We start from the raw sequence: 23,898 nt of genomic DNA, 5'->3' as shown, positions 1-23,898 counted from the left end.
TGAAGACAGGAACGTCTTCTGCCGCCGATTTCACCGGACCTCTTCGTTCTTCTGGCTCTGTAAGGGGGCCGGCGGCGCGGCTCCGGGACCCATCCAGGCTGAACCTGTGATCGTCCCTCTGGAGCTAATGTCCAGTAGCCTAAGAAACCCAATCCACTCTGCACGCAGGTGAGTTCGTTTCTTCTCCCCTTAGTCCCACGATGCAGTGAGCCTGTTGCCAGCAGGACTCACTGAAAATAAAAAACCTAAAATAAACTTTTACTCTAAGCAGCTCAGGAGAGCCACCTAGCATGCACCCTTCTCGTTCGGGCACAAAAATCTAACTGAGGCTTGGAGGAGGGTCATAGGGGGAGGAGCCAGTGCACACCAGCTAGTTCAAGCTTTTACTTTTGTGCCCAGTCTCCTGCGGAGCCGCTATTCCCCATGGTCCTTACGGAGTCCCAGCATCCACTTAGGACGTTAGAGAAATTAATTTAATAGCCTCCAAAAGATCAGGAACATCCACATCTGAACCACCCTCCCCATCAGCAGTATCAGAGTCAGAACCTGTGGGGTCAGTGTAAGTGCCGTCTTCATCCGACCAGGTGTCAGTGACAGCAGTGGATTGTGAGGCGACAAGCGCTCGCTTAGAGGACCCCTTGGACGTAGGCGAGCGACGGTCAGACTTTTTAGTAGTCAGGGACTGGTTCAACTTCTTTATTTGAGCAGATAAATCGTCCACCCACAAACGGTTGCACCGGCATTGGGGGTCCCATAGGGGGTGTTAGTTTATGAACTAGCGTATGCAGAAGCGTGTAAAAAGCGGCCCAGGGCGGGTCATTATTTGCCCCAGTTGCCACCGTCCCACTGGGGGGCAAGGAGTCCCCAGAACCAGAGCCCACAGCTGCTATATTCTCCTCATAGGTATCTGTGACTTCAGCAACACCGGCAGTGTGTTCGTCCCCAGAACTGTTACCCTTAGAAGCAGACATGATATAACTTGCAGTATCAGGTAACACAGTACAATTTGTCAGCAGCACAATACCCCTAGCCCAAACCCCTGCGCAGTGTAGTCAGCACCAACAGAGATAAAGGAGAGATATGGTGACTAAATCACAGAGAAAAATACGTAATACAGAATATCTTTGTGAAAATCTTATATTAGATAACACCTGACGCACCAAGCCCCCTCAGGTTATAGAATATAGGGATAGCAGGTTGAGTGAAAGACACGAAATGGACACCACTCAGCTATCAAATGCACACACAAATAGTCACAGTCTGTACAATGCAGAGGTTATTACTAACAATAATACTGCACTGGACTAGCTTACACAGCTATATAACAATAGATATAACAGTACACAGTAAGAACTGGATGTATATCACAGGGTAATTGTACTCTAAAACCCTGACTAAGTGCACTCTTTCTTACACTGACTAAAAAAGGCAGGTAGAATACTTAAGTGTCTTGTAAAGTCACAGCACTGACAACCAGGCGGCTTTACATAGGAGGATTTGCCCAAGCATTCCCAGGAACAGTGAGCTGAGGGATAATGGCGCCGCAGACACTGCCAGGCAGTGAGGGAGAGACAGATATGCAGCTCCAGGGCGGGAACACTTGCAGAAAATGGCGCCCTGGGACTGGGGGAGGGGCTTCAGGTCCAAGCTCTATCCCCCTGCTGGCAAAACCACCGGGTACTGCGGGCTTTAATAAAGCGGTTTATAGAGAAAACCTGACCTGTCCCATGCCCTGGTGATCTAGTGGGATCGCCTGTACTGCCACAGTGCCCACCGCCAGCGTGCGCGGCCCGCCTCCCACTGACCGCGCCAGATCGCGATAAAGACCGGGTCCCGCAAGCGGGACCCACTTACCACCTCCCGAAGCGCAGCCACGAGATCCCGTAGAGCCCCCGTCGTGTGTGCCTGACAAGAAGAAAACCGGAGCCTCCTGCTGTAGTTACCCGGCAACCAGGGCTCGGGAGTGTACAGCGCCGCTGGGGAGAGCCGGAGCTGCAGCCGTGAATGTCCACTGACATGTAACACTGCTGCTGCCCTTGAAGTCTTCACTTTTTTCCTCAGAAAAAAAGCTCTTCTTAGGGCTGCCTGGAGCAGCCCCTCTGTTAAGTGCCTGCTACTGCAGCACCAACTACAAAACTGAGATCCTGTGCAGGGAGGCGGGTTGATATAGGAGGCAGCACTATGCATTCTGGGAAGAAGGTCAAAGCTTTTATCCTGTTGGTGCCTCGGATCAAGATCCTACTCTACACCCCATTGTTCATTCCTTGTGGAGCCCATTGTACCCCGCAACAGAAATTATTGTAATACATTGTGTTAATATATTACAATAAATTATTTTCCCTGTGTATTCATTTAAATAAGATGATGGTAAACAGAAGTCATTATTGTTTATTATTCATCTCATGCAACATTAATAGTACCTGGTTCTTTGAACGGGTTCAGAGTGATTTGCCGATGGATGGGATGCCGGCTGTCAGTATACCGACAGCGACATCCCATCCATTGGAATCCCAACAGCCCCCTAACTCTCCCCTGCTCTACTTGGTGCAATATGTAAAAATAAGAATTTACTTACCGATAATTCTATTTCTCATAGTCCGTAGTGGATGCTGGGGACTCCGTAAGGACCATGGGGAATAGCGGCTCCGCAGGAGACTGGGCACATCTAAAGAAAGCTTTAGGACTAACTGGTGTGCACTGGCTCCTCCCCCTATGACCCTCCTCCAAGCCTCAGTTAGGATACTGTGCCAGGACGAGCGTACACAATAAGGAAGGATTTTGAATCCCGGGTAAGACTCATACCAGCCACACCAATCACACCGTATAACCTGTGATCTGAACCCAGTTAACAGCATGATAACAGAGGAGCCTCTGAAAGATGGCTCACAACAATAATAACCCGATTTTTGTAACAATAACTATGTACAAGTATTGCAGACAATCCGCACTTGGGATGGGCGCCCAGCATCCACTACGGACTATGAGAAATAGAATTATCGGTAAGTAAATTCTTATTTTCTCTAACGTCCTAAGTGGATGCTGGGGACTCCGTAAGGACCATGGGGATTATACCAAAGCTCCCAAACGGGCGGGAGAGTGCGGATGACTCTGCAGCACCGAATGAGAGAACTCCAGGTCCTCCTCAGCCAGGATATCAATTTTGTAGAATTTTACAAACGTATTTGCTCCTGACCAAGTAGCTGCTCGGCAAAGTTGTAAAGCCGAGACCCCTCGGGCAGCCGCCCAAGATGAGCCCACCTTCCTTGTGGAGTGGGCATTTACAGATTTTTGGCTGTGGCAGGCCTGCCACAGAATGTGCAAGCTGAATTGTACTACAAATCCAACGAGCAATAGTCTGCTTAGAAGCAGGAGCACCCAGCTTGTTGGGTGCACACAGGATAAACAGCGAGTCAGATTTCCTGACTCCAGCCGTCCTGGAAACATATATTTTCAGGGCACTGACAACGTCTAGCAACTTGGAGGCCTCCAAGTCCCTAGTAGCCGCAGGCACCACCAATAGGTTGGTTCAGGTGAGACGCTGAAACCACCTTGGGGAGAAACTGAGGACGAGTCCTCAATTCCGCCCTGTCCGAATGGAAAATCAGATAAGGGCTTTTTCAGGATAAAGCCGCCAATTCTGACACGCGCCTGGCCCAGGCCAGGGCCAACAGCATGACCACTTTCCATGTGAGATATTTTAACTCCACAGATTTAAGTGGTTCAAACCAATGTGACTTTTGGAACCCAAAACTACATTGAGATCCCAAAGTGCCACTGGAGGCACAAAAGGAGGCTGTATATGCAGTACCCCTTTTACAAACGTCTGAACTTCAGGGACTGAAGCTAGTTCTTTTTGGAAGAAAATTGACAGGGCCGAAATTTTAACCTTAATGGACCCCAATTTCAGGCCCATAGACACTCCTGTTTGCAGGAAATGTAGGAATCGACCCAGTTGAATTTCCTCCGTCGGGCCTTACTGGCCTCGCACCACGCAACATATTTTCGCCAATTGCGGTGATAATGTTTTTGCGGTTACATCCTTCCTGGCTTTGATCAGGATATGGATGACTTCATCCGGAATGTCTTTTTTCCTTCAGGATCCGGCGTTCAACCGCCATGCCGTCAAACGCAGCAGCGGTAAGTCTTGGAACAGACAGGGTCCTTGCTGGAGCAGGTCCCTTCTTAGAGGTAGAGGCCACGGATCCTCCGTGAGCATCTCTTGAAGTTCCGGTTACCAAGTCCTTCTTGGCCAATCCGGAGCCACGAATATAGTGCTTTCTCCTCTCCATCTTATCAATCTCAGTACCTTGGGTATGAGAGGCAGAGGAGGGAACACATACACTGACTGGTACACCCACGGTTTTACCAGAGCGTCTACAACTATTGCCTGAGGGTCTCTTGACCTGGCGCAATACCTGTCGAGTTTTTTAATCATGTGGACGACTTCTGGGTGAAGTCCCCACTCTCCCGGGTGGAGGTCGTGCTGAGGAAGTCTGCTTCCCAGTTGTCCACTCCCGGAATGAATACTGTTGACAGTGCTATCACATGATTTTCCGCCCCGCGAAGAATCCCTGCAGCTTCTGCCATTGCCCTCCTGCTTCTTGTGCCACCCTGTCTGTTTACGTGGGTGACTGCCATGATGTTGTCCGACTGGATCAACACCGGCTGACCTTGAAGCAGAGGTCTTGCTAAGCTTAGAGCATTGTAAATGGCCCTTAGCTTCAGGATATTTATGTGAAGTGATGTATCCAGGCTTGACCCTAAGCCCTGGATATTCCTTCCCTGTGTGACTGCTCCCCAGCCTCGCAGGCTGGCATCCGTGGTCACCAGGACCCAGTCCTGAATGCCGAATCTGCGGCCCTCTAGAAGATGAGCACTCTGCAACCACCACAGGAGGGACACCCTTGTCCTTGGTGACAGGGTTATCCGCTGATGCATCTGAAAATGCGACCCGGACCATTTGTCCAGTAGGTTCCACTGGAAAGTTCTTGCGTGGAATCTAACGAATGGGATTGCTTCGTAGGAAGCCACCATTTTTACCCAGAACCCTTGTGCATTGATGCACTGAGACTTGGTTCGGTTTTAGGAGGTTCCTGACTAGCTCGGATAACTCCCTGGCTTTCTCTTCCGGGAGAAACACCTTTTTTCTGGACTGTGTCCAGGAACATCCCTAGGAAACAGAAGACAAGTCGTCGGAACCAGCTGCGATTTTGGAATATTGAGAATCCAATCGTGCTGCCGCAACACTACCTGAGATAGTGCTACACCGACTTCCAACTGTTCCCTGGATCTTACCCTTATCAGGGAATCGTCCAAGTAAGGGATAACTAAAATTCCCTTCCTTCGAAGGGATATCATTTCGGCCATTACCTTGGTAAAGACCCGGGGTGTCGTGGACCATCCCTACGGCAGCATCTGAACTGATAGTGACAGTTCTGTACCATAACCTGAGGTACCCTTGGTGAGAAGGGTAAATTTTGACATGAAGGTAAGCATCCTTGATGTCCCGAGACATCATGTAGTCCCCTTCTTCCAGGTTCGCAATCACTGCTCTGAGTGACTCAATCTTGAATTTGAACCTCTGTATGTAAGTGTTCAAAGATTTTAGATTTTAGATTTAGAATCGGTCTCACCGAGCCGTCTGGCTTCGGTACCACAATAGTGTGGAATAATACCCCGTTCCCTGTTGCAGGAGGGGTACCTTGATTATCACCTGCTGGGAATACAGCTTCCAAATGGCTTCCAAAACTGCCTCCATGTCAGAGGGAGACGTCGGTAAAGCCGACTTTTGGAAACGGCGAGGGGGAGACGTCTCGAATTTCAATATGTACCCTTGAGATATTACCTGAAGGATCCAGGGGTCTACTTGCGAGTGAGCCCACTGCGCACTGAAATTCATTGAGAACGGGCCCCCACCGTGCCTGAGCTTGTAAGGCCCTAGCGTCATACTGAGGGCTTTGCAGAGGCGGGAAAGGATTTCTGTTCCTGGGAACTGGGTAATCTCTTCAGCCTTTTTCCTCTCCCTCTGTCACGAGCAGAAAAGAGGAACCTTTTGTCCGCTTGCCAACAAAGGACTGCGCCTGATAATACGGCGTCTTATTTTGAGAGGCGACCTGGGGTACAAACGTGGATTTCCCAGTTGTTGCCGTGGCCACCAGGTCTAAAAGACTGACCCCAAATGTCCCCTTTCAAAGGCAATACTTCCAAATGCCGTTTGGAATCCGCATCACCTGACCATTTTACTGGTAGAATTGGACAACGCACTTATACTTGATGCCAGTCGGCAAATATTCCGCTGTGCATCCTGCATATATAGAAATGCATCTTTTAAATGCTCTATAGGCAATAATATACTATCCTTATCTAGGATATCAATATTTCCAGTCAGGGAATCTGACCATGCCAACCCAGCACTGCACCTCCAGGCTGAGGCGATTGCTGGTCGCAGTATAACACCAGTATGTGTGTGAATACATTTTTGGATACCCTCCTGCTTTTGTATCAGCAGGATCCTTAGGGGCGGCCATCTCATGAGAGGGTAGAGCCCTTGTTCTTACAAGCGTGTGAGCGCCTTATCCCCCCTAGGGGGTGTTTCCCAACGCACCCTAACCTCTGGCGGGAAAGGGTATACAGCCAATACTTTTTAAGAAATTATCAATTGTTATCGGGGGGAAACCCACGCATCATCACACACCTCATTTTATTTCTCAGATTCAGGAAAACTACAGGTAGTTTTTCCCTCACCGAACATAATACCCCTTTTTGGTGGTACTCGTATTATCAGAAATGTATAAAACATTTTCCATTGTCTCAATCATGTAACGTGTGGCCCTACTGGAAATCACGGTTGTCTCTTCACCGTCGACACAGGAGTCAGTATCCGTGTCGGCGTCTGTATCTGCCATCTGAGGTAACGGGCGCTTTAGAGCCCCTGACGGCCTATGAGACGTCTGGACAGGCACAAGCTGAGTAGCCGGCTGTCTCATGTCAACCACTGTTTTTTTATACAGAGCTGACACTGTCACGTAATTTTCAACAGTACATCCACTCAGGTGTCGACCCCCTAGGTGGTGACATCACTGTTACAGACACTCTGCTCCGTCTCCACATCATTTTTCTCCTCATACATGTCGACACAAACGTACCGACACACAGCACACACACAGGGAATGCTCTGATAGAGGACAGGACCCCACTAGCCCTTTGGGGAGACAGAGGGAGAGTATGCCAGCACACACCAGAGCGCTATATATATATACAGGGATAACCTTATATAAGTGTTTTTCCCCTTATAGCTGCTGTATGTTTTAATACTGCGCCTAATTAGTGCCCCCCTCTCTTTTTTTAACCCTTTCTGTAGTGTAGTGACTGCAGGGAAGAGCCAGGGAGTTTCCCTCCAACTGAGCTGTGAGGGAAAATGGCGCCAGTGTGCTGAGGAGATAGGCTCCGCCCCCTTTTCGGCGGCCTTATCACCCGTTTTTCTGTATATTCTGGCAGGGGTTAAATGCATCCATATAGCCAGTGCCAGATTAAGGTCCACATGGGCCTGGAGCTGACATTTGTGAAGGGCCTATTGTGTGCCGCAGCAGATGATGTGACTATTGCCATGGGGGTGTGACTAGTTATGTGGGGGGGAGGGGGGGTGGCCATGGAGTGTGACTAGCGCCTACCTCGAAAACCTCAGTCTCATTTCTCTGGCTACAAGACACAGACTGCCTATCACTGAACAGCAGCAGCCAGCAGGTCGTCCCTGATTATTATTATTATCCTTTATTTATATGGCGCCACAAGGGTTCCGCAGCGCCCAATTACAGAGTACATAAACAAATAATCAAAACAGGAAAACAGCAACTTACAGCTGAATACAATATACTGTAGGACAAGTACAGGGTATATAAACATAGCTTCATCAGCAGACGACACTGAAATAAATATCAGGGTGGCAGAGAACTGGGGGATTTAGTGCCGTCGAAGGGAGTATGAAGTAGAAGGTGGTTTAAGTTAGAGAGGAAAAAGCACATGAGGGAAGAGGGCCCTGCTCGTGAGAGCTTACATTCTAAGGGTTGTAACACACTAGCCGGCTGGCGCCGCCCGGCAAAAACCCGGCCGGCTTTTAACCGCTGCCGTGATGCAAAGACACATTGAGCACAATGTGTCCTTAAACACGGCACAGTCCCGGCACGGCTGCCGGGTTGCAGCCGGAACTATTCACTGGAAGGTCCGGCTGCAGGGCCGGCGCCGGGCCGTCTTTGAAGCCAGTAAACCGTGTGTGTGAAGGGGAGCTTTCACACACAACGGTTTTTTCCCAAGCCGTGTCTAATGCTGCGCATGCGCACAGCATCACCCACGGCTCAAAGCCGTCCTGTGTGACAGACTCTGGGCTAAAACACACTACCCGGCTTTTGCCGGCCGGGAAAAAGCCGGACGGCTTTTTCCCGTGCTGGCATTGTAGTTAACAGTGTGAGGGCTAGGGTCCCTTCACACTGCACGGCCCCGGCCCGGCTGCCGGGTTGCAGCCGGGTCTCACCACTGGAAGGTCCGGCGGCCGCCGGGCCGTCTTTGCAGCCAGTGAACCGTGTGTGTGAAGGGGAGCTTTCACACACAACGGTTTTTTTCCAAGCCGTGTCTGATGCTGCGCATGCGCACAGCATTACACACGGCTCAAAGCCGTCCTGTGTGCGAGACTCTGCCGGTTTCTCCCGGATGGCAAAAAGCCGGACAAAGTTTGTCCGGCTTTTTGCCATCCGGGAGAAACCGGCCAGTGTGTTACAGCCCTCTGCCGGTTTCTCCCGGATAGCAAAAAGCCGGACAAAGTTTGTCCGGCTTTTTGCCATCCGGGGAAAACCGGTTAGTGTGTTACAGCCCTAAGGGGAAGGGAAGACAGACAGGGGTGTCACAGATGGAGTAAACAGTGAGCGTTAAACAGAGGGTTAGGATGAGATTTGGCTGGGTTTGGTGAAGAAGTGGGTCTTGAGAGCCCGTTTGAAGTTTTGTAGAGAGGTGGAGAATCTGAGGGGGAGAGGTAGGGAATTCCAAAGAAAGGGAGCAGCATGTGAGAAATCTTGGAGGTAGGAGTGGGAGGAAGTAACCAGCAAGTAGGAGAGGCGGCATGCATTATACTAAGCTTTCATTCCCACATATTATACACAGATACCTCTCCACCTACAGAGCTCACTACCTAACACATGTATCACACAGATACTGGGCGCTTGTCCGCAGATCTCACAATCTTACACACATATCTCACATATGCTGAGCCTTCAACATCCCCAGAGCTTACAATCAAATACTGTACATACTGTACAAATACATCACACATACCTAGTAATATTACCCATGATTTACAATCTAACAACACATGTGCCATAAACCTTCTAAACTTTTGTCCATCGGTTTACAATCTCATCTAACAGCAGCATAATCCAAGGTCTCACTGATATTTGTATCTTGTTTTAAGAGCTGACAATCATATGTTGCTCTCTCCCCAACTAGAGCTTGTTATTCCACTACACAGGTACCATCAGAGAGACCTCACCTACAACTTGCCACCTAGTACGTATCACACATCCCCAAAATCAAATAATATGATTCAAAATTCAGATTTAAGTGTGCAGGTTCCTTGCCCACAGAGCTTGCAATCGCAGAGATTGCCTTCTCACCTGGGAGGGGCAGGTAGTTGAGACAGGGGCCAAAGCAGTGGCTCTGTGCTCTCCCAAAACTCTTTGGGGCCTGAGACGTCAGCGCTCCTTCCCACTGCACCAGGGCTGAGACTTTTAGTTTGACTGCATAGCTCAGGCTCTCGCCTGATAACAAGCAGCCTTGTCACAATCACGCGGGCCGCCTTCACAGAGCTGAGGGTAAGCACAGCTCAACTGCCCCTGGTGCACTGGTGGTTTGGCAGCGCTTGGTGTGGAATCACACTTCATGAGGAGGAGCCAGGTGGCTGTGAGGCGCATGGAGGGCGTATGAAGCCTTCTACTGCAACCACCAATTTTAACAGTGTTGCCGGCATTTGAAGAACCCCGTGCAAGGTTAATTTTTGCTGGATGGCAGGGGGAGAGATTAGTTGCGGTGCGAGTGAGCGGGACCTCAAGTGCCCGCTGGCAGCTGGATTTTTTTTCCTCCTGTCTCCAGCAGGGGTTGAAGCTACATCTGCCCCATTATTAATCCAACACTGGCTGGCACCCTGTACACACTGATGCTCGCAGCACAGCTACAGTGTAGACGGACGCATCTGTATGTATGAGGTCATTCCGAGTTGATCGCACGCTGCTGATCAGGGTACTACTGCGCATGCATATGCACCGCAATGCGCATGTGCGTCGTACGGGTACAAACAGCATCGTTGCTGGGCAATGCTTCTAGCGACGAATCCATTCGCACGGGTGATTGCAAGCAGATTGACAGAAAGAGGGCGTTTATGGGTGTAAACTGACCGTTTTCTGGGAGTGGTAGGGAAACCGCAGGCGTGTCCCGGCGTTTGCAGGGCGGGCGTCTGACGTGAATTCCGGGACTGGACAGGCTGACGTCATCGCAAGGGCTGAGTAAGTTCAGACCTACTCTGAAACGGCAAAAAATGTTTTTGTACTGCTCGGCTGCACATGCGATCGCACACTTGCAAAGCGAAAATACACTCCCCAGTGGGCGGCGACTATGCATTTGCACGGCTGCAAAAAGTAGCTAGCGAGCGATTAACTCGGAATGAGGGCCATAGAACAGTAATGCATACACATAGTATACATAGAAAAAATGTATATATATATATATATATATATATATATATATATACATACATACATACATATACTGTGTGTGTATATATATATATATATATATATATACACACACACACACTATACATACCGGCGTTCAGGATATCGGCATTTGGAATGCTGATGCCGGAATACCAACATTGGTCAGAATGCTGGTGCGGGATCCCCACATGGATAAAAATGCCGGCACTGGAATCCCGACTGCTGGCTCCCGAACGTAAGTGTGCTGTGGTAGGAGATGGAGGGAAAGGTTTAGGCTGTGGGAGGGTTAGTATTAGGCTGCGGGAAGAGGGTTAGTTCTGGGAAGGGGGGATTAGGCACCACCGGGAAGGGTAAGGCTGCGGGGGTGGAAAGGTTAGCTTTAGGCTACAGGTGTGTGTGTGTGTGTGTGTGTGTGTGTGTGTGGGTGGGGGGGTTTGGTTTAGGCATCACCGAGTAAAGTTAGGGTCAGGCTGCGGGAAGGGAGGGTTAGGTGGGGGAGTAGATGAGGGTTAGTATACTTACCTTCCAGGTGTCAGGATTTGGCATGTAAGGGTGATGTCTGTATTCTGACCGCTGCCATCACAAAGATCCTGATACCATACCTGCATGCATATATAGCGTATAGTATATATATATATATATATATATATATATATAAGCACACACATACAATACACATGCATACATAGCGTATAGTATAATATATATATATATATATATATATATATATAAAAAGCACACACATACAATACACATGCATAAAGCACACACATACAATACACGTACATAATATACATATATATGCAGAGTACATGTTGTATACATAGTACATACCCTCCAACTGTACCTTTTTAATAGGTACAGTACCTTTTTTTCATGGTCTGTACCGATTTTTGCCTCTCCAAACTTCCATTGAAAGTATAGGAAAAGGGGCGTGACCACGCCCCCTTTACACGCGGCCACGCCCCCTTTTCGGATTTGTACCGATTTTTCTGTGTAAAATGTTGGAAGGTATGCATAGTATAGATAACTATACATACTGCAAAAGAGCAGGGAGGGTGTTACAGGAGGTGCTGGATAGAGATGGAACTTGTAGGTTTTGGTGAGGGGAAATGAAGCTTATAAAAGTAATTATCCTGTACAGTACTATACACATGTATGTGTGTGTGACACACTGACAGGTGACTAACCATCTCTCCTGTGTTGAGTTCCTGGCTGCAATATCATTCATTCTTCAGCCTGCTGCCCGAGTAGTTGCTGGTCTGTGTGTGGGTGGGGGGTGTCTGTGCTCTGATTGGCTGAGTGACTGTGTGTGATGTGTCACTCAGCCAATCGGAGCACAGCAGATGCTGCTGAGGAGTTCCTGCACTGATCAGGATTCTCCTCAGCGTTACAGCAGGGCGCACCACAGCTTCAGCAGCTGATAGTGAGTACCTACCGTATACAGCTTGTCACCAGCCCGACCTGCCTTGTCCACGCCCCCGATGATAGTGGGAGGAGTTACAGAGCAGGGGGCACACCTGGGATTAACCAACAGCCCAGGCCGACTCTTGATTGTGAGGATAGGCCAGTGGGCGGGGCTATGGACGGATTCGGGGGCAGAGCCTCAGAGGTATTCAGGACTGACTCGGGCCGGCAGAGTTTCAGACCTCTGTGGTCGGAACTTTGGCCAGCTGGTTTGGGGTGTTGTGGGCCTATTTTCAATGGGAGGCCTGGAGCTGCAGCTCCATCCGCCCCATTGTTAATCCGGCCCTGCATATAGCCCAGGAGCTATATGTGATGTATTTTTTTGCCATGTAAGGTATTTTTATCATGTTTTATTGAGTCTCAGGGCGCCCCCCCCCAGCGCCCTGCACCCTCAGTGACCGGAGTATGAAGTGTGCTGAGAGCAATGGCGCACAGCTGCAGTGCTGTGCGCTACCTTATTGAAGACAGGAACGTCTTCTGCCGCCGATTTTTCCGGACCTCTTCGCTCTTCTGGCTCTGTAAGGGGGCCGGCGGCGCGGCTCCGGGACCCATCCAGGCTGGGCCTGTGATCGTCCCTCTGGAGCTAATGTCCAGTAGCCAAGAAGCCCAATCCACTCTGCACGCAGGTGAGTTCGCTTCTTCTCCCCTTAGTCCCTCGATGCAGTGAGCCTGTTGCCAGCAGGTCTCACTGAAAATAACAAACCTAAACTAAAACTTTCACTAAGAAGCTCAGGAGAGCCCCTAGTGTGCACCCTTCTCGTCGGGCACTGAAATCTAACTGAGGCTTGGAGGAGGGTCATAGGGGGAGGAGCCAGTGCACACCAGTTAGTCCTAAAGCTTTCTTTAGATGTGCCCAGTCTCCTGCGGAGCCGCTATTCCCCATGGTCCTTACGGAGTCCCCAGCATCCACTTAGGACGTTAGAGAAATGTGCTTTACCTGCTGCAATATGTATAACGTGCTCTACCTGGTGCAGTGTGTATACGAGGTTCTACCTGGTGTAATATGTATAATGTGCTTTACCTGGTGGAATGTGTATAATGTGCTCTGACTGGTGCAAAGTGTATGCCATGCTCTACCTGGCACAAAGTGTATAACATGCTCTACCAGGTGCAATGTGTAGAACGTGCTCTACCTGGTGCAGTGTGTATAGGAGGTTCTACCAGGTGCAATATGTATAATGTGCTTTACCTGGTGCATTGTGTATAATGTGCTCTACCTGGCGCAAAGTGTATAATGTGCTTTACCTGGTGCAATGTGTATAATGTGCTCTGTCCGGTGCAAAGTGTATACCGTGCACTACCTGGCGCAAAATGTATAACGTGCTCTATCTGGCGGAATATGTATAACGTGCTCTCCCTGACCTGGCGCAAAGTGTATAACGTGCTCTATCCGGTGGAATATGTATAACGTGGTCTACCTAGCGCAGTGTGTATAGGAGGTTCTACCTTGTGCAATGTGTATAAGCGGCACTACTGTGTGGTGTAATGTGAATTGGCACTATTTGACCACTCCCCTTCCCCACAAAGCCATGCCCCTAAAATTTTGCTGCGCGCCATGTAATCAGGCCTTCTGAGCAGTAATCCCTCCCATTTCACAGATTCCATCCCCTCAACAGACCCCACCCCTATTAGGGCTGCTTCCATAAACTTCCCGAGCTGGTTTTCAATCCCAATCCGCCCCTGTATGCATACTTCCCAATATTTCACTGTAAAGAGTTGGAACCTGCCGCTGGAAAGGGGGCGTGGCGTTTCCATCATTTTGGGGATGTGCACAGCTCTCCCTGAGTATGTCAGCAGCCGCCAGCTAACCCTCCCTGCACTGATAGATGCCATGCGCACGGCATCTATTCAATAATCACTGTCTGCTTTGCAGAGCAGAGGTGATCACTGGCTCTCCCATCTGTATCCCCCCGCCCACGGCCGCAGTAGGACAGTGGGGTTGGATACGGGTTCCCGGCGGTCAGCATACCAATGCGGGATCCCGGGCACCAGAATGCCAACAGGGGGCGAGCACAACGAACCCTTTGCGGGCTCGACACAGGTTCTATTCCCACTCTAGAGTGGGAATAATCCTGGACCCCCTGCAGGCATTCTGGCGGCCGGAATCCTGGCGTCGGTATGCTGACCGCCAGGATTCCAACTGTCAAGATCATAACTACATCCCACACAGTGGGAAAGTGTTCAATTAGCAGGACAGTTGGGAGGTACAGTATGCTGTATGTATAATCTTATTGTGTGCACATCATCATGATAAACGTTACTTCAAAGCTGATTTGTGGCTATAAGCAACTTCCGCTCCCCCACACTGCTTCAGGAATAGCAATAAGAAGCTGTCTCTAAGCACAGAACAGTGCCAGAGTACAGGCCATACTTGCCTACCTAACCCTCTCCATGAGGGAGAAAATGCTCTGTTCCTGGACTTTCCTGGTAATGTATGATTGCCATCACCTGTGGTAAGCTAGTTAAATTGATAAGAAAGGTGTTTCACCACAGGTGATGGCAATCATATATTACCAGGAAAGTCCAGGAACAGAGCATTTTCTCCCTCATGGAGAGGGTCAGGTACTCAAGTATGGTACAGGCTTCTAAACCATACCCAGCGTTTGCACCCCAGTGTTTCTAGCGCTTCTCCTGGGTACCCTGCTCCGTCGCAAAATAAACGCAGCTTGTAGCTGCGTGCGAGAAATCGCCAGTATGGAGAGGCTATCGTGGAAAGGGAGAGGCCGCAGTATAGCGGCTCCTACAGAAAGCGCACGCCGCACAATGCTGTCACTTGACATTCAATCTAAAAACAAAAAATACGGTTACGCTACGCGTGATGCGAGCACCGAGTAACTATGTCCCGGCCGGCGGCCCGTAGCGGGGGTGGGGCGAGTGATGTGACAGTGTGTCACATGATTAGCAGGATCCCCGGGCCACTGGAGCTGGAGCTGGTGCTGCGGCGGTGTATGAGAGGAGTGCACAGCAGCGGGTGTAATGTGAGTGCAGGCGTTGACTGTGTACGTGGCCGGGGTTGCTCTCCTGACACCCGGTTATATAGACACACACATCTGCGTGCGGGTACTGATTGCTATGCTGACAGCAGCCGGCAGCATGAAGCGGGGGCAGCCGCACAGCTGACCATGCTCCATCCCATACCAGACTATGGAATATGAGTGTGTCTGTGTAATCTCCTCATTGCACTGGTGCAGTGAGCTGGTGGCAGCATGGGGCACACACCCTCATTGCGGCAGCTGGCAGCCAGTGTGACGAATCAGGTGATCGCTTTGCATTAGGACGTTGGGTTACATTGGTAGTAAGAGCAAAGACTGAAAAAAAGTTACACTCAGTTTTGTTTTATATTTAAAAAAATTGCGTTTGCACATATTGGAGCAGATTTATAGTCTGCATACTGTATGAGTTGGCATCTTCCCTGACAGTGGGAGTATAGTGACTAGGAGGGTATACCGAGAGCAACGGTCTGACACAAGGGACCCGTCTGACCAGAGAGCATTGTGACTTCTGGTTTGGCATTTTGAATAAAACTGATTTCTCTCCATTTACATTTAGGCTCATGTATTTTCATCAGTTAATACAGATAACATTCACATGAAATAACAGGGAGGACACACCAACACAAACCACTTAACTGGCATGGTCAGATTTCATGCAACTACGTCGTCCCACCGTTTTTGACGAGGAGATACGTTCTGCAGATGTACATAATATAATGTTTAAGTATTTTAAAAAAATACTTTTTCAACTTTATTAAATAAAATACATTTAAAAAAACAATGCTTTTAACGCTTTTGAAGGGAAAAATAGTCAGTTAAGTGGTTAAATATTCCTCCTAATTTACCCCCTCTCTATAGATCCCGGGCTGCGCTACTGTATATCAACCCTCCCAATACACAAATATGGGAAGGTTAGACACCTTCCAGGTATACTGTAGCAGCAACATCACAGACCATTCTACTTACCATAGTGAGTGCGTTATATCTTGCATATAATCTATATAATAACGCAGAATGGCATTGCCTGAGATGGACACGCGCATTTCGACCGTGTAGTACCTGTTCTTACACCTGGGGCGTGAGAGGTCCCTGGTGTGAAATGGAGAACCACCTTGTGGAGTACCGTGCTGGGGAGGGACTGGCCCTGGTCGAGAATGGAGAAAAAATGGGCTTAGTATCCGCCTTCCTAATAAGGGGAGGAAATAGGGCCCCTTGCGTGGAGCTGAGAACGCCCTGGTTTAGTATCTACCCTCATACTGAGGGTTGGTTCTGTATCCTGGCATTGAGCGGGTATGAAGCTTGGTCTGGCTCGAGGTCGGGAGCAGCCTGAAGCCCGAGGTGCTATGTGCCCCTGGTGCTGGAAGAGCCAGGGGTGCCTGAAAATGCACTGGTGACCCACCACACCATGCACTAGCACGGCACTTTTGCACTAAGCACTTCACTACTTCTGTTTGCACCCACTTTTACTTTGTCCTGGCCTTTTGACTAGGGCAAGGACAATTTTTATTTTTCCCCAGCCTTTTGGCTGGGGCCTATTTATTTATTTTTCACTTTTTCGAGTGTTTTGCACTTTTCTGCACTTCACCACACCTTTTTATGTTTTTCGTGTGTGTGTCCACGTTTTTGTGGGGTTCAGGTGAGACCCTTATGGGCCACCCTCTCCCCTTGTAACCGTGGCCCTCTCCTTTTGGGGAGGGCTGAAGGTTTATCGTTCCCCTGGGGGAAGCTTCGGCCAACCCTGGGGAGAAAGGGATAACCCCGAGCCGTGAGGCGGAGGGAAGTCCGAAGCCCCTAAGGGGCCTTTTGGCTCCTGGGGTCGAGGATTGAAGGAGTCCCTCTGTGCTTCGGCAAGGGGGTGGACCCGAAAACCCTTTTTCCCCTCAGTAGGCCTTTTGGATCTGAGGGGTTGGGGTATAATGGGGCCCTTCTCCTTTTGGATAGGGTCCAAAGTCCTATGCCTCCAGCATGGTTTTTGCACTGTTCACTGGGTGATGAAGCCACGCATCAGTTTTACTAGTTACTGCATATAATGTGCAACACAAAACTTCAGATTTTGCCTTAAAAAAATGTTTCTGCTTTAAATCCCATGACTGTAATCTCAGAAAGTAATGGATTATTGAGAAACGTTTGCATTTTCGCATAGCTGGAGTGCATTTCTATGTGCTTATCACGCAGTTTATTGTATATTTATTGTATATTTACAGGGTGCGTGAGGCACTAAAATTGTAAATGTAGCAGGTTATGTGTTAGAATGAACACACAGCCTTTTCTTTCTCTCCTCACACCTGATAGGACAGGATAGAAACTTGAACTGTCAAACGTCCAAGGTGTCAAAAGTTAGGCACTCACACCTCCTACACACTGAGTAAAGTATTGTGTATTATCTGTGGCACAGGTATCTGTTACCGCTTTGACATTGCAAACCCAGGTCGGACCTGGCTTTTGAACCTGGGTCTGACCCGGGTCCGAGCAGCCTCAGACCCTTTCACATTGCAGTTTCAACCCGGGTTATTCCCAGGTTGGTGCCTTTCACACTGAATCCGGATCACCCATGTTAAACACTGTGATGTGATTTAAAATTGACTTTTCTGGCTCACATTGATGAGGTTTTCAAAGGAAATAAAAGGAGGGGCTGGGGACTGCTCTGAGCATACACATAAACAGCCAATCAGCACCTTTTTCTGAGACCCGGGTTGAATATCCCGGGTCAGAGGCTTTCACACTGCACAGCGACCCGGGTCCGACCCATGTTTAACACAGGTTGAAATGCAGGTTTGCTCAACCTGGGTTATTCACTTTGGCGGTTTCACACTGCACCTCGACCCGAATCAACCCGGCAACAACCTGGTAATAACCCGAGTTATTTTGTCGATGTGAAAGGGGTAGTTCACCTAATGGTAGAGCAGCTAGTACAACATTATGAAGATAATTGATCACTGTGGTAAACATGTTTTGTGTACTCACTGAAAGCCTGGATGCACCTAAAAGAGCACGTATTATATTATAGAAATGTCTTTCTCTTCCGTCACAACATAACACACATTTCCTATGCAGGTCAATTAATTCTACAGTGATATGCATCCTCAGATAGCATCAGAGGTAAACTGGTCTTAATTTACATAGTGTTTTTGGGATATTGGCTAATTATCCCATAAGTCCGATTTGCATATATACAGTACATAATAACTTATTTTTCTTTTCATGTGTAGTATTCGATATCATGTCCAGTAAAGAGGTGAAAGCTGCACTGAAGAGTGCTAGAGATGCGATTAGGAATAAGGACTACAAAGAAGCTCTCAAGCAGTGTAAGGTAATGTACATCGTATAGCATCCGTTCAGTTATCATTGGTTGGAAATTGAGTGGCAAGCAGAGAGGACGCTCATATGCATGGTAAAGTGTGACTGTTTTACATCAAGCAACCAATGATTCTGCCTGTGGATAGGATATATAATAGTGTTATGGTGCCCATACACTTGTGCGATGTCCCGCGACGCGACATCGGGGGGCATCGCACCGGCAGTTCAGGTGCGATGCGACATCGGGGTGCATCGCACCGGCAGTTCAGGTGCCGCTGCCGTGCTGCAGAGACATATGCAGCGCAATGTGTCCTTTCACACACAACGGCCCCAGCCCGGCTGCCAGGTTTCTTCCGGAAATATCCACTGGAAGGTCCGGCTGCCGGGCCGTCTTTGTAGGCAGTGGACTGTGTGTGTGAAGGGGAGCTTTCACACACAACGTTTTTTTTTCAAGCTGGCTCAAAGCATGCGCATAGTGGGGGTAATTCCAAGTTGATCGCAGCAGGAAATTTTTTAGCAATTGGGCAAAACCATGTGCACTGCAGGGGGGGGGGGGGGGGGGGCAGATATAACTTGTGCAGAAAGAGTTAGATTTGGGTGGGTTATTTTGTTTCTGTGCAGTGTAAATACTGGCTGCTTTATTTTTACACTGCAATTTAGATTGCAGATTGAACTCACCACACCCAAATCTAACTCTCTCTGCAAATGTTATATCTGCCTCCTCTGCAGTGCACATGGTTTTGCCCAACTGCTAAAAAATTTCCTGCTGCGATCAACTTGGAATTACCCCCTGTATGCGCACAGTATTACACACGGCTCAAAGCCGTTGTGTGTGAAAGACTCTGCCGGATGGCAAAAAGCCGGACAAAGTTTGTCCGGCTTTTTGCCATCCGGGGAAAACCGGGTAGTGTGTTAGGGCTGAAACACACGCGGCAGCTTTTACCGGCCGGGAAAAAGCCGGATGACTTGTTCCTGTGCCGGTATTGTAGTTAACAGTGTGAGGGGTAGGGTCCTTTCACACTGCACGGCCCCGGCCCGGCTGCCGGGTTGCAGCCGGAAATATCCACTGGAAGGTCTGGCTGCCGGGCCGGGGCCGGGCCGTCTTTGAAGGCAGTGGACCGTTTGTGTGAAGGGGAGCTCTCACACACAACGTTGTTTTCCAAGCCGTGTCTGCTGCTGCGTATGCGCACAGCATCACACACGGCTCAAAGCCGTTGTGTGTGAAAGACTCTGCCGGATGGCAAAAAGCCAGACGAAGTTTGTCCGGCTTTTTGCCATCCGGGAGAAACCGGCGCGTGTGATACAGCCCTATCAGTGCATGTTACTTTTCTCCTACTTGGTGCACAGGTGTATTCATTACTGGCTTACACATTTTAAAAGATGCACAGGTGGAGCTAATTATTTCACTTGTGATACTGAGGTGATCTGTAAAATATGCACTGTTAGAGGGCCCTGAGACTGGAGTTGGGAAACACTGTTCTAGTGTATACAGTACATCTGTTCATTTCAGTTAGTACAATAGTTTGGTTTAAGAGACTTGTTGGGCTGATACAGACCTGATTGCAGCAGCAAAATTGTTCTCTAATGGGCAAAACCATGGGGGTAATTCCAAGTTTATCGCAGCAGGATTTTTGATAGCAATTGGGCAAAACCATGTGCACTGCAGGGGGGACAGATATAACATGTGCAGAGAGAGAGAGATTTGGGTGTGGTGTGTTCAATCTGCAATCTAATTTGCAGTGTAAAAAAAAAAGAAGCAGCCAGTATTTACCCTGCACAGAAAAAAAATAACCCACCCAAATCTAACACTTTCTGCACATGTTATATCTGCCTCCCCTGCAGTGCACATGGTTTTGCCCAATTGCTATCAAAAATCCTGCTGCGATCAACTTGGAATTACCCCCCATGTGCACTGTAGGGGGTGCAGATGTAACATCTGCAGAGAGTGTTAGATTTGGGTGCGGTGTGTTCAAACTGAAATCTAAATTGCAGTGTAAAAATAAAGCAGCCAGTATTTACTCTGCACAGAAATAACACGGGTGATGCTGCCCAGCTTCAGAAGGCAGCATCTGAGCCGGGTGCTCAGCTCTGCCCGGGGAGAGAAGCTGCCGGGGAAAGAGAGGCGGGGAACTGCGCATGTGTAGTGCAATCCCGTGAATCCTGGGATTGGAAGCGCCAATCCCGGGATTCAAATCCCAGTGTTTTTGGGCCAGAATCCGGGATCCCGCCGATCCCGGGATTGGCCTCCCTAGTCCTCATACACTAATGCTGCGAAACAACCCTTCTCAGTGCGGGCAGATCCTGTGTGACTCCACTTGTGCAAAGCGTCTTTTTTCATGTGACTATACTGTAAGTCTGCTTAATTAGACCGCACTAATTAGTCTGATATCCGACACTTGTATAACTGTGACAGTGTAAATCTGTATATGAAGTTGTACGATGCGGCATACGCGGCTTTTTTCATGCCAGTTTGCGTTTTTCTTCGTATTCAGACTTGCACACAGATACATAAGTCATAGATTAATCAGTGCAGTCTAGTGAAACGGTTTTGTTGCAATGTACTGTGACTAAAGCTGGGTACACACTGGTCAATATATCATGGGCTCATCAGCAGGTGTGTTCCCCCGATATGTCTGGTAATGTCGTTCACAGACATATTGCATTGGCCCTACAGCACAGCCGACGGCTGATATAGCTGCCAATATATCGGCGCCTTGTGATGTGTGTACTGGCGGTCAGCCGACTACCTTTACACTTGCTGCAGAGGCTGCCAGTGTCTGAAATGACAACTGTGTGGGCACATGTAAATGCCTGCCCAGTTGTGACGTCAGGCACAACACATTGGTCCAACGATTGGTAAGTTTGTGTATGCATTTACCAATCATCAGTGATCGCACTAAGCCCAAAAAAAAAGTGGGTCCCAGGGACTCCTCACTTTTAAAAATTGGGGTCCTGCCTGTCCTTTTTTGGGTTCCATCGGAATAAAGGTTCTTATTAATCTTATTAATGATTCAAATATAAAACACAGACTTGATTTCGACGCTAGGCGGAAGGCGCGCCGCAAAAATTTAGGTTAATGTTTTCGTGGAGAAGGGGCATGGCCACATCATAGTAGTGCCGCTTGTACACCTCCTATTCATGGTATACACATTGCGCCAGGTAGAGCACGTTGCAAACATTGCACCAGGTAGAGCACGTTAAAAACATTGCGCCAGGTAGAGCACGTTGCACCCACTGCGCCAGGTAGAGCACGTTACACCCACTGTGCCAGGTAGAGCACGTTACACCCATTGCACCAGTAGAGCACGTTACTCCCACTGCGCCAGGTAGAGCACGTTACACCCACTACGCCAGGTAGAGCACGTTACACCCACTACGCCAGGTAGAGCATGTTACACACATTACGCCAGGTAGAGCACGTTACACACATTGCGCCAGGGGGAGCACGTTACACACATTGCGCCAGGGGGAGCACGTTACACACATTGCGCCAGGGGGAGCACGTTACACACATTGCGCCAGGGGGAGCACGTTACACACATTGCGCCAGGGGGAGCACGTTACACACATTGCGCAAGGTGGGGCGCGTTATACACATTGCACCAGGTAGAGCACTTTTACAAAATAATCCATCTTTCAGAAGATAGGAGGTAGTAATGTACATTGATAATATGCTAATGCCATCATTCAATACAGTATGACTAAAATAACATAAAAAAACCCACTTAGATTTCTAGGTGACCAGTACTATTAATACATCAGTGATAGTTACGGTAAAGACACTGCAACAGCAAGGTTTGCAGGAACACAGTGTAATGTGTGACAAATGAAATCCATATACAACACGTATCCTGCTCCCTCAGAACAACTCAACAACTTTGGAGGAAGGCACTGAGAGAGGGGACCTGTGGGCAGGCAGAGGCTCGGCCGTCCCTGCATTACAAGACATTGGCCTCCGGATTTTAGCCCCGGAACAATAGCGCATCCTCAATCTGTCACCTGTAGTGCAGGACCGGGTCTCGCAGAGGAGCGGGTGCACGGTGCTGAATGGGAGAGGCCTGAGACTACCCTGCTGTGCTGCCTCCCGCTGGCCGGTGCTGACCCCAGCGCTTAGTAGCAGATCTTTCTTCTTTCCACCCCCCTGATTGTCCGCCACGGAGTACTTGGCGGATGCCGCTCACATTCGGACCCGCTGATGCTCAGGCCTGGCTGCAACGGGAGGAGCGCTGATAGCCGCCACTGCCCGTTACTCGGCAATACATGGAAGCGGACACGGTGCAGACAGAAGGGGGTGGGGCTGGTGAGGCTAAGTGGGAGGCGCGAAGAGCAGACAGTGAGGGGAGGCGGGAGTGAACATACTCTCGATCTCCTCCCCTTCCAAGTTCCTCCCTCTGCTCTGGAGACAAAAACTGACTGACAGTGCAGGACAGCGCTGCTAGTCAGAGCGCGTCCTGAGGGACCCTTCGGTTTTTTATTTTTGAGTACCCACCATCAATAAAGGGGTAAAATACGCGCCATAGCGCGTTTTTGCGATCACTGATCATCAGATAGGTTGGCAGAACGTCCAGCCAGCCGATCCATTGTCCTAGTGTGCACCCAGCATTAGTCGTACATTTGAGCAAAAAAGTCTCTCAGTGCTGTATGTGGCGCTCTCATGTCAGGCGTCTCATGTCGCATGGCGTATTGAGGCTTGGTGTATGAGGACACATCTGTACATACTTACAGTTGACTGAAATAATATAAGCTCTTGTTACAGTTATTAAACAATACTTAATAATAGTCATACAGATGGAGTGGAGTGTTTTGCAGTGAACCACGGCTTTAGGATTTAGTGGTGACTCTGTGCTGTCTTGGATATTTGAGTTCATTGTAAAAATGATTCCGAGCTTTGGTGAGCTGCTCACTGCAATACGCCCTGATAGTGTATAGAGTCTCAGTCAGTAGTTTATGGTTTTGTTTTTCTTTGCTTCCATGAAGGCTGTGCTGAAGCTGGACAAGAATAACTACAATGCCTGGGTTTTCATTGGCTTGGCTGCGGCTGAGTTGGAACAACCAGACCAGGCCCATGCTGCCTACAGGAAGGCTGCAGAGCTGGAACCAGAACAGCTATTAGCATGGCAGGTACAGTGGAAATAAGGGTTCGGTCATAAGGAAGTTATTTTCTCTTTCCCGTAACACAGACTTGCTGTCCATAGCTTTGTTGAATCATAGTAAAAGAGATTTTCAGTATACAGCAATATGCTATGGGGTACATAAGAAGATTACATACAATATTAAAAGCTAGAAACACCTGCATCAGTTTTTGGACAGTTTATGCTTGAGAAAAAAAATCTGATCTAGATCGGTCATGTTATTATTATTACTGGCAGTGCTATTAAAGGCGGCCC

The 23,898-nt window shown here is 48.9% G+C and overlaps 2 protein-coding genes across 6 annotated transcripts in view; one reads left to right on the top strand and one right to left on the bottom strand.

Moving 5' to 3' along the window:
- ARSK (arylsulfatase family member K) overlaps positions 1 to 12,216 on the bottom strand; it is a 251,854-nt gene extending 239,638 nt beyond the window's left edge. The window contains exon 1 of one of the 2 annotated variants that reach the window (XM_063964034.1): positions 11,945 to 12,216. Coding sequence is in view for 1 of the 2 variants with exons in the window: in XM_063964035.1 (XP_063820105.1) it covers positions 11,945 to 11,947 (3 nt within the window). In the remaining variant the exon portion in view is untranslated. The remainder of the gene's footprint in view (positions 1 to 11,944) is intronic. The other variant, XM_063964035.1, reaches the window with a different exon arrangement.
- The window catches only part of SKIC3 (SKI3 subunit of superkiller complex), a 441,476-nt gene continuing 429,678 nt past the window's right edge, over positions 12,101 to 23,898 (top strand). Inside the window, exons 1-3 of one of the 4 annotated variants that reach the window (XM_063964031.1) lie at positions 12,101 to 12,180; positions 18,424 to 18,524; positions 23,489 to 23,632. In XM_063964031.1, the coding sequence (XP_063820101.1) occupies positions 18,435 to 18,524; positions 23,489 to 23,632 (234 nt within the window). In that variant the 5' untranslated portion in view covers positions 12,101 to 12,180; positions 18,424 to 18,434. Of the gene's footprint in view, positions 12,181 to 15,084; positions 15,200 to 15,383; positions 15,479 to 18,268; positions 18,314 to 18,423; positions 18,525 to 23,488; positions 23,633 to 23,898 lie in introns of those variants that run through there. The other 3 variants (XM_063964029.1, XM_063964032.1, XM_063964030.1) reach the window with 3 other exon arrangements.

This window comes from Pseudophryne corroboree, chromosome 1, assembly GCF_028390025.1.
Source record: "Pseudophryne corroboree isolate aPseCor3 chromosome 1, aPseCor3.hap2, whole genome shotgun sequence".
Classification (NCBI taxonomy): domain Eukaryota; kingdom Metazoa; phylum Chordata; class Amphibia; order Anura; family Myobatrachidae; genus Pseudophryne; species Pseudophryne corroboree.
Note: the sequence above shows the minus strand (reverse complement) of the source record. Positions and strands in the feature narration are given on the sequence as shown.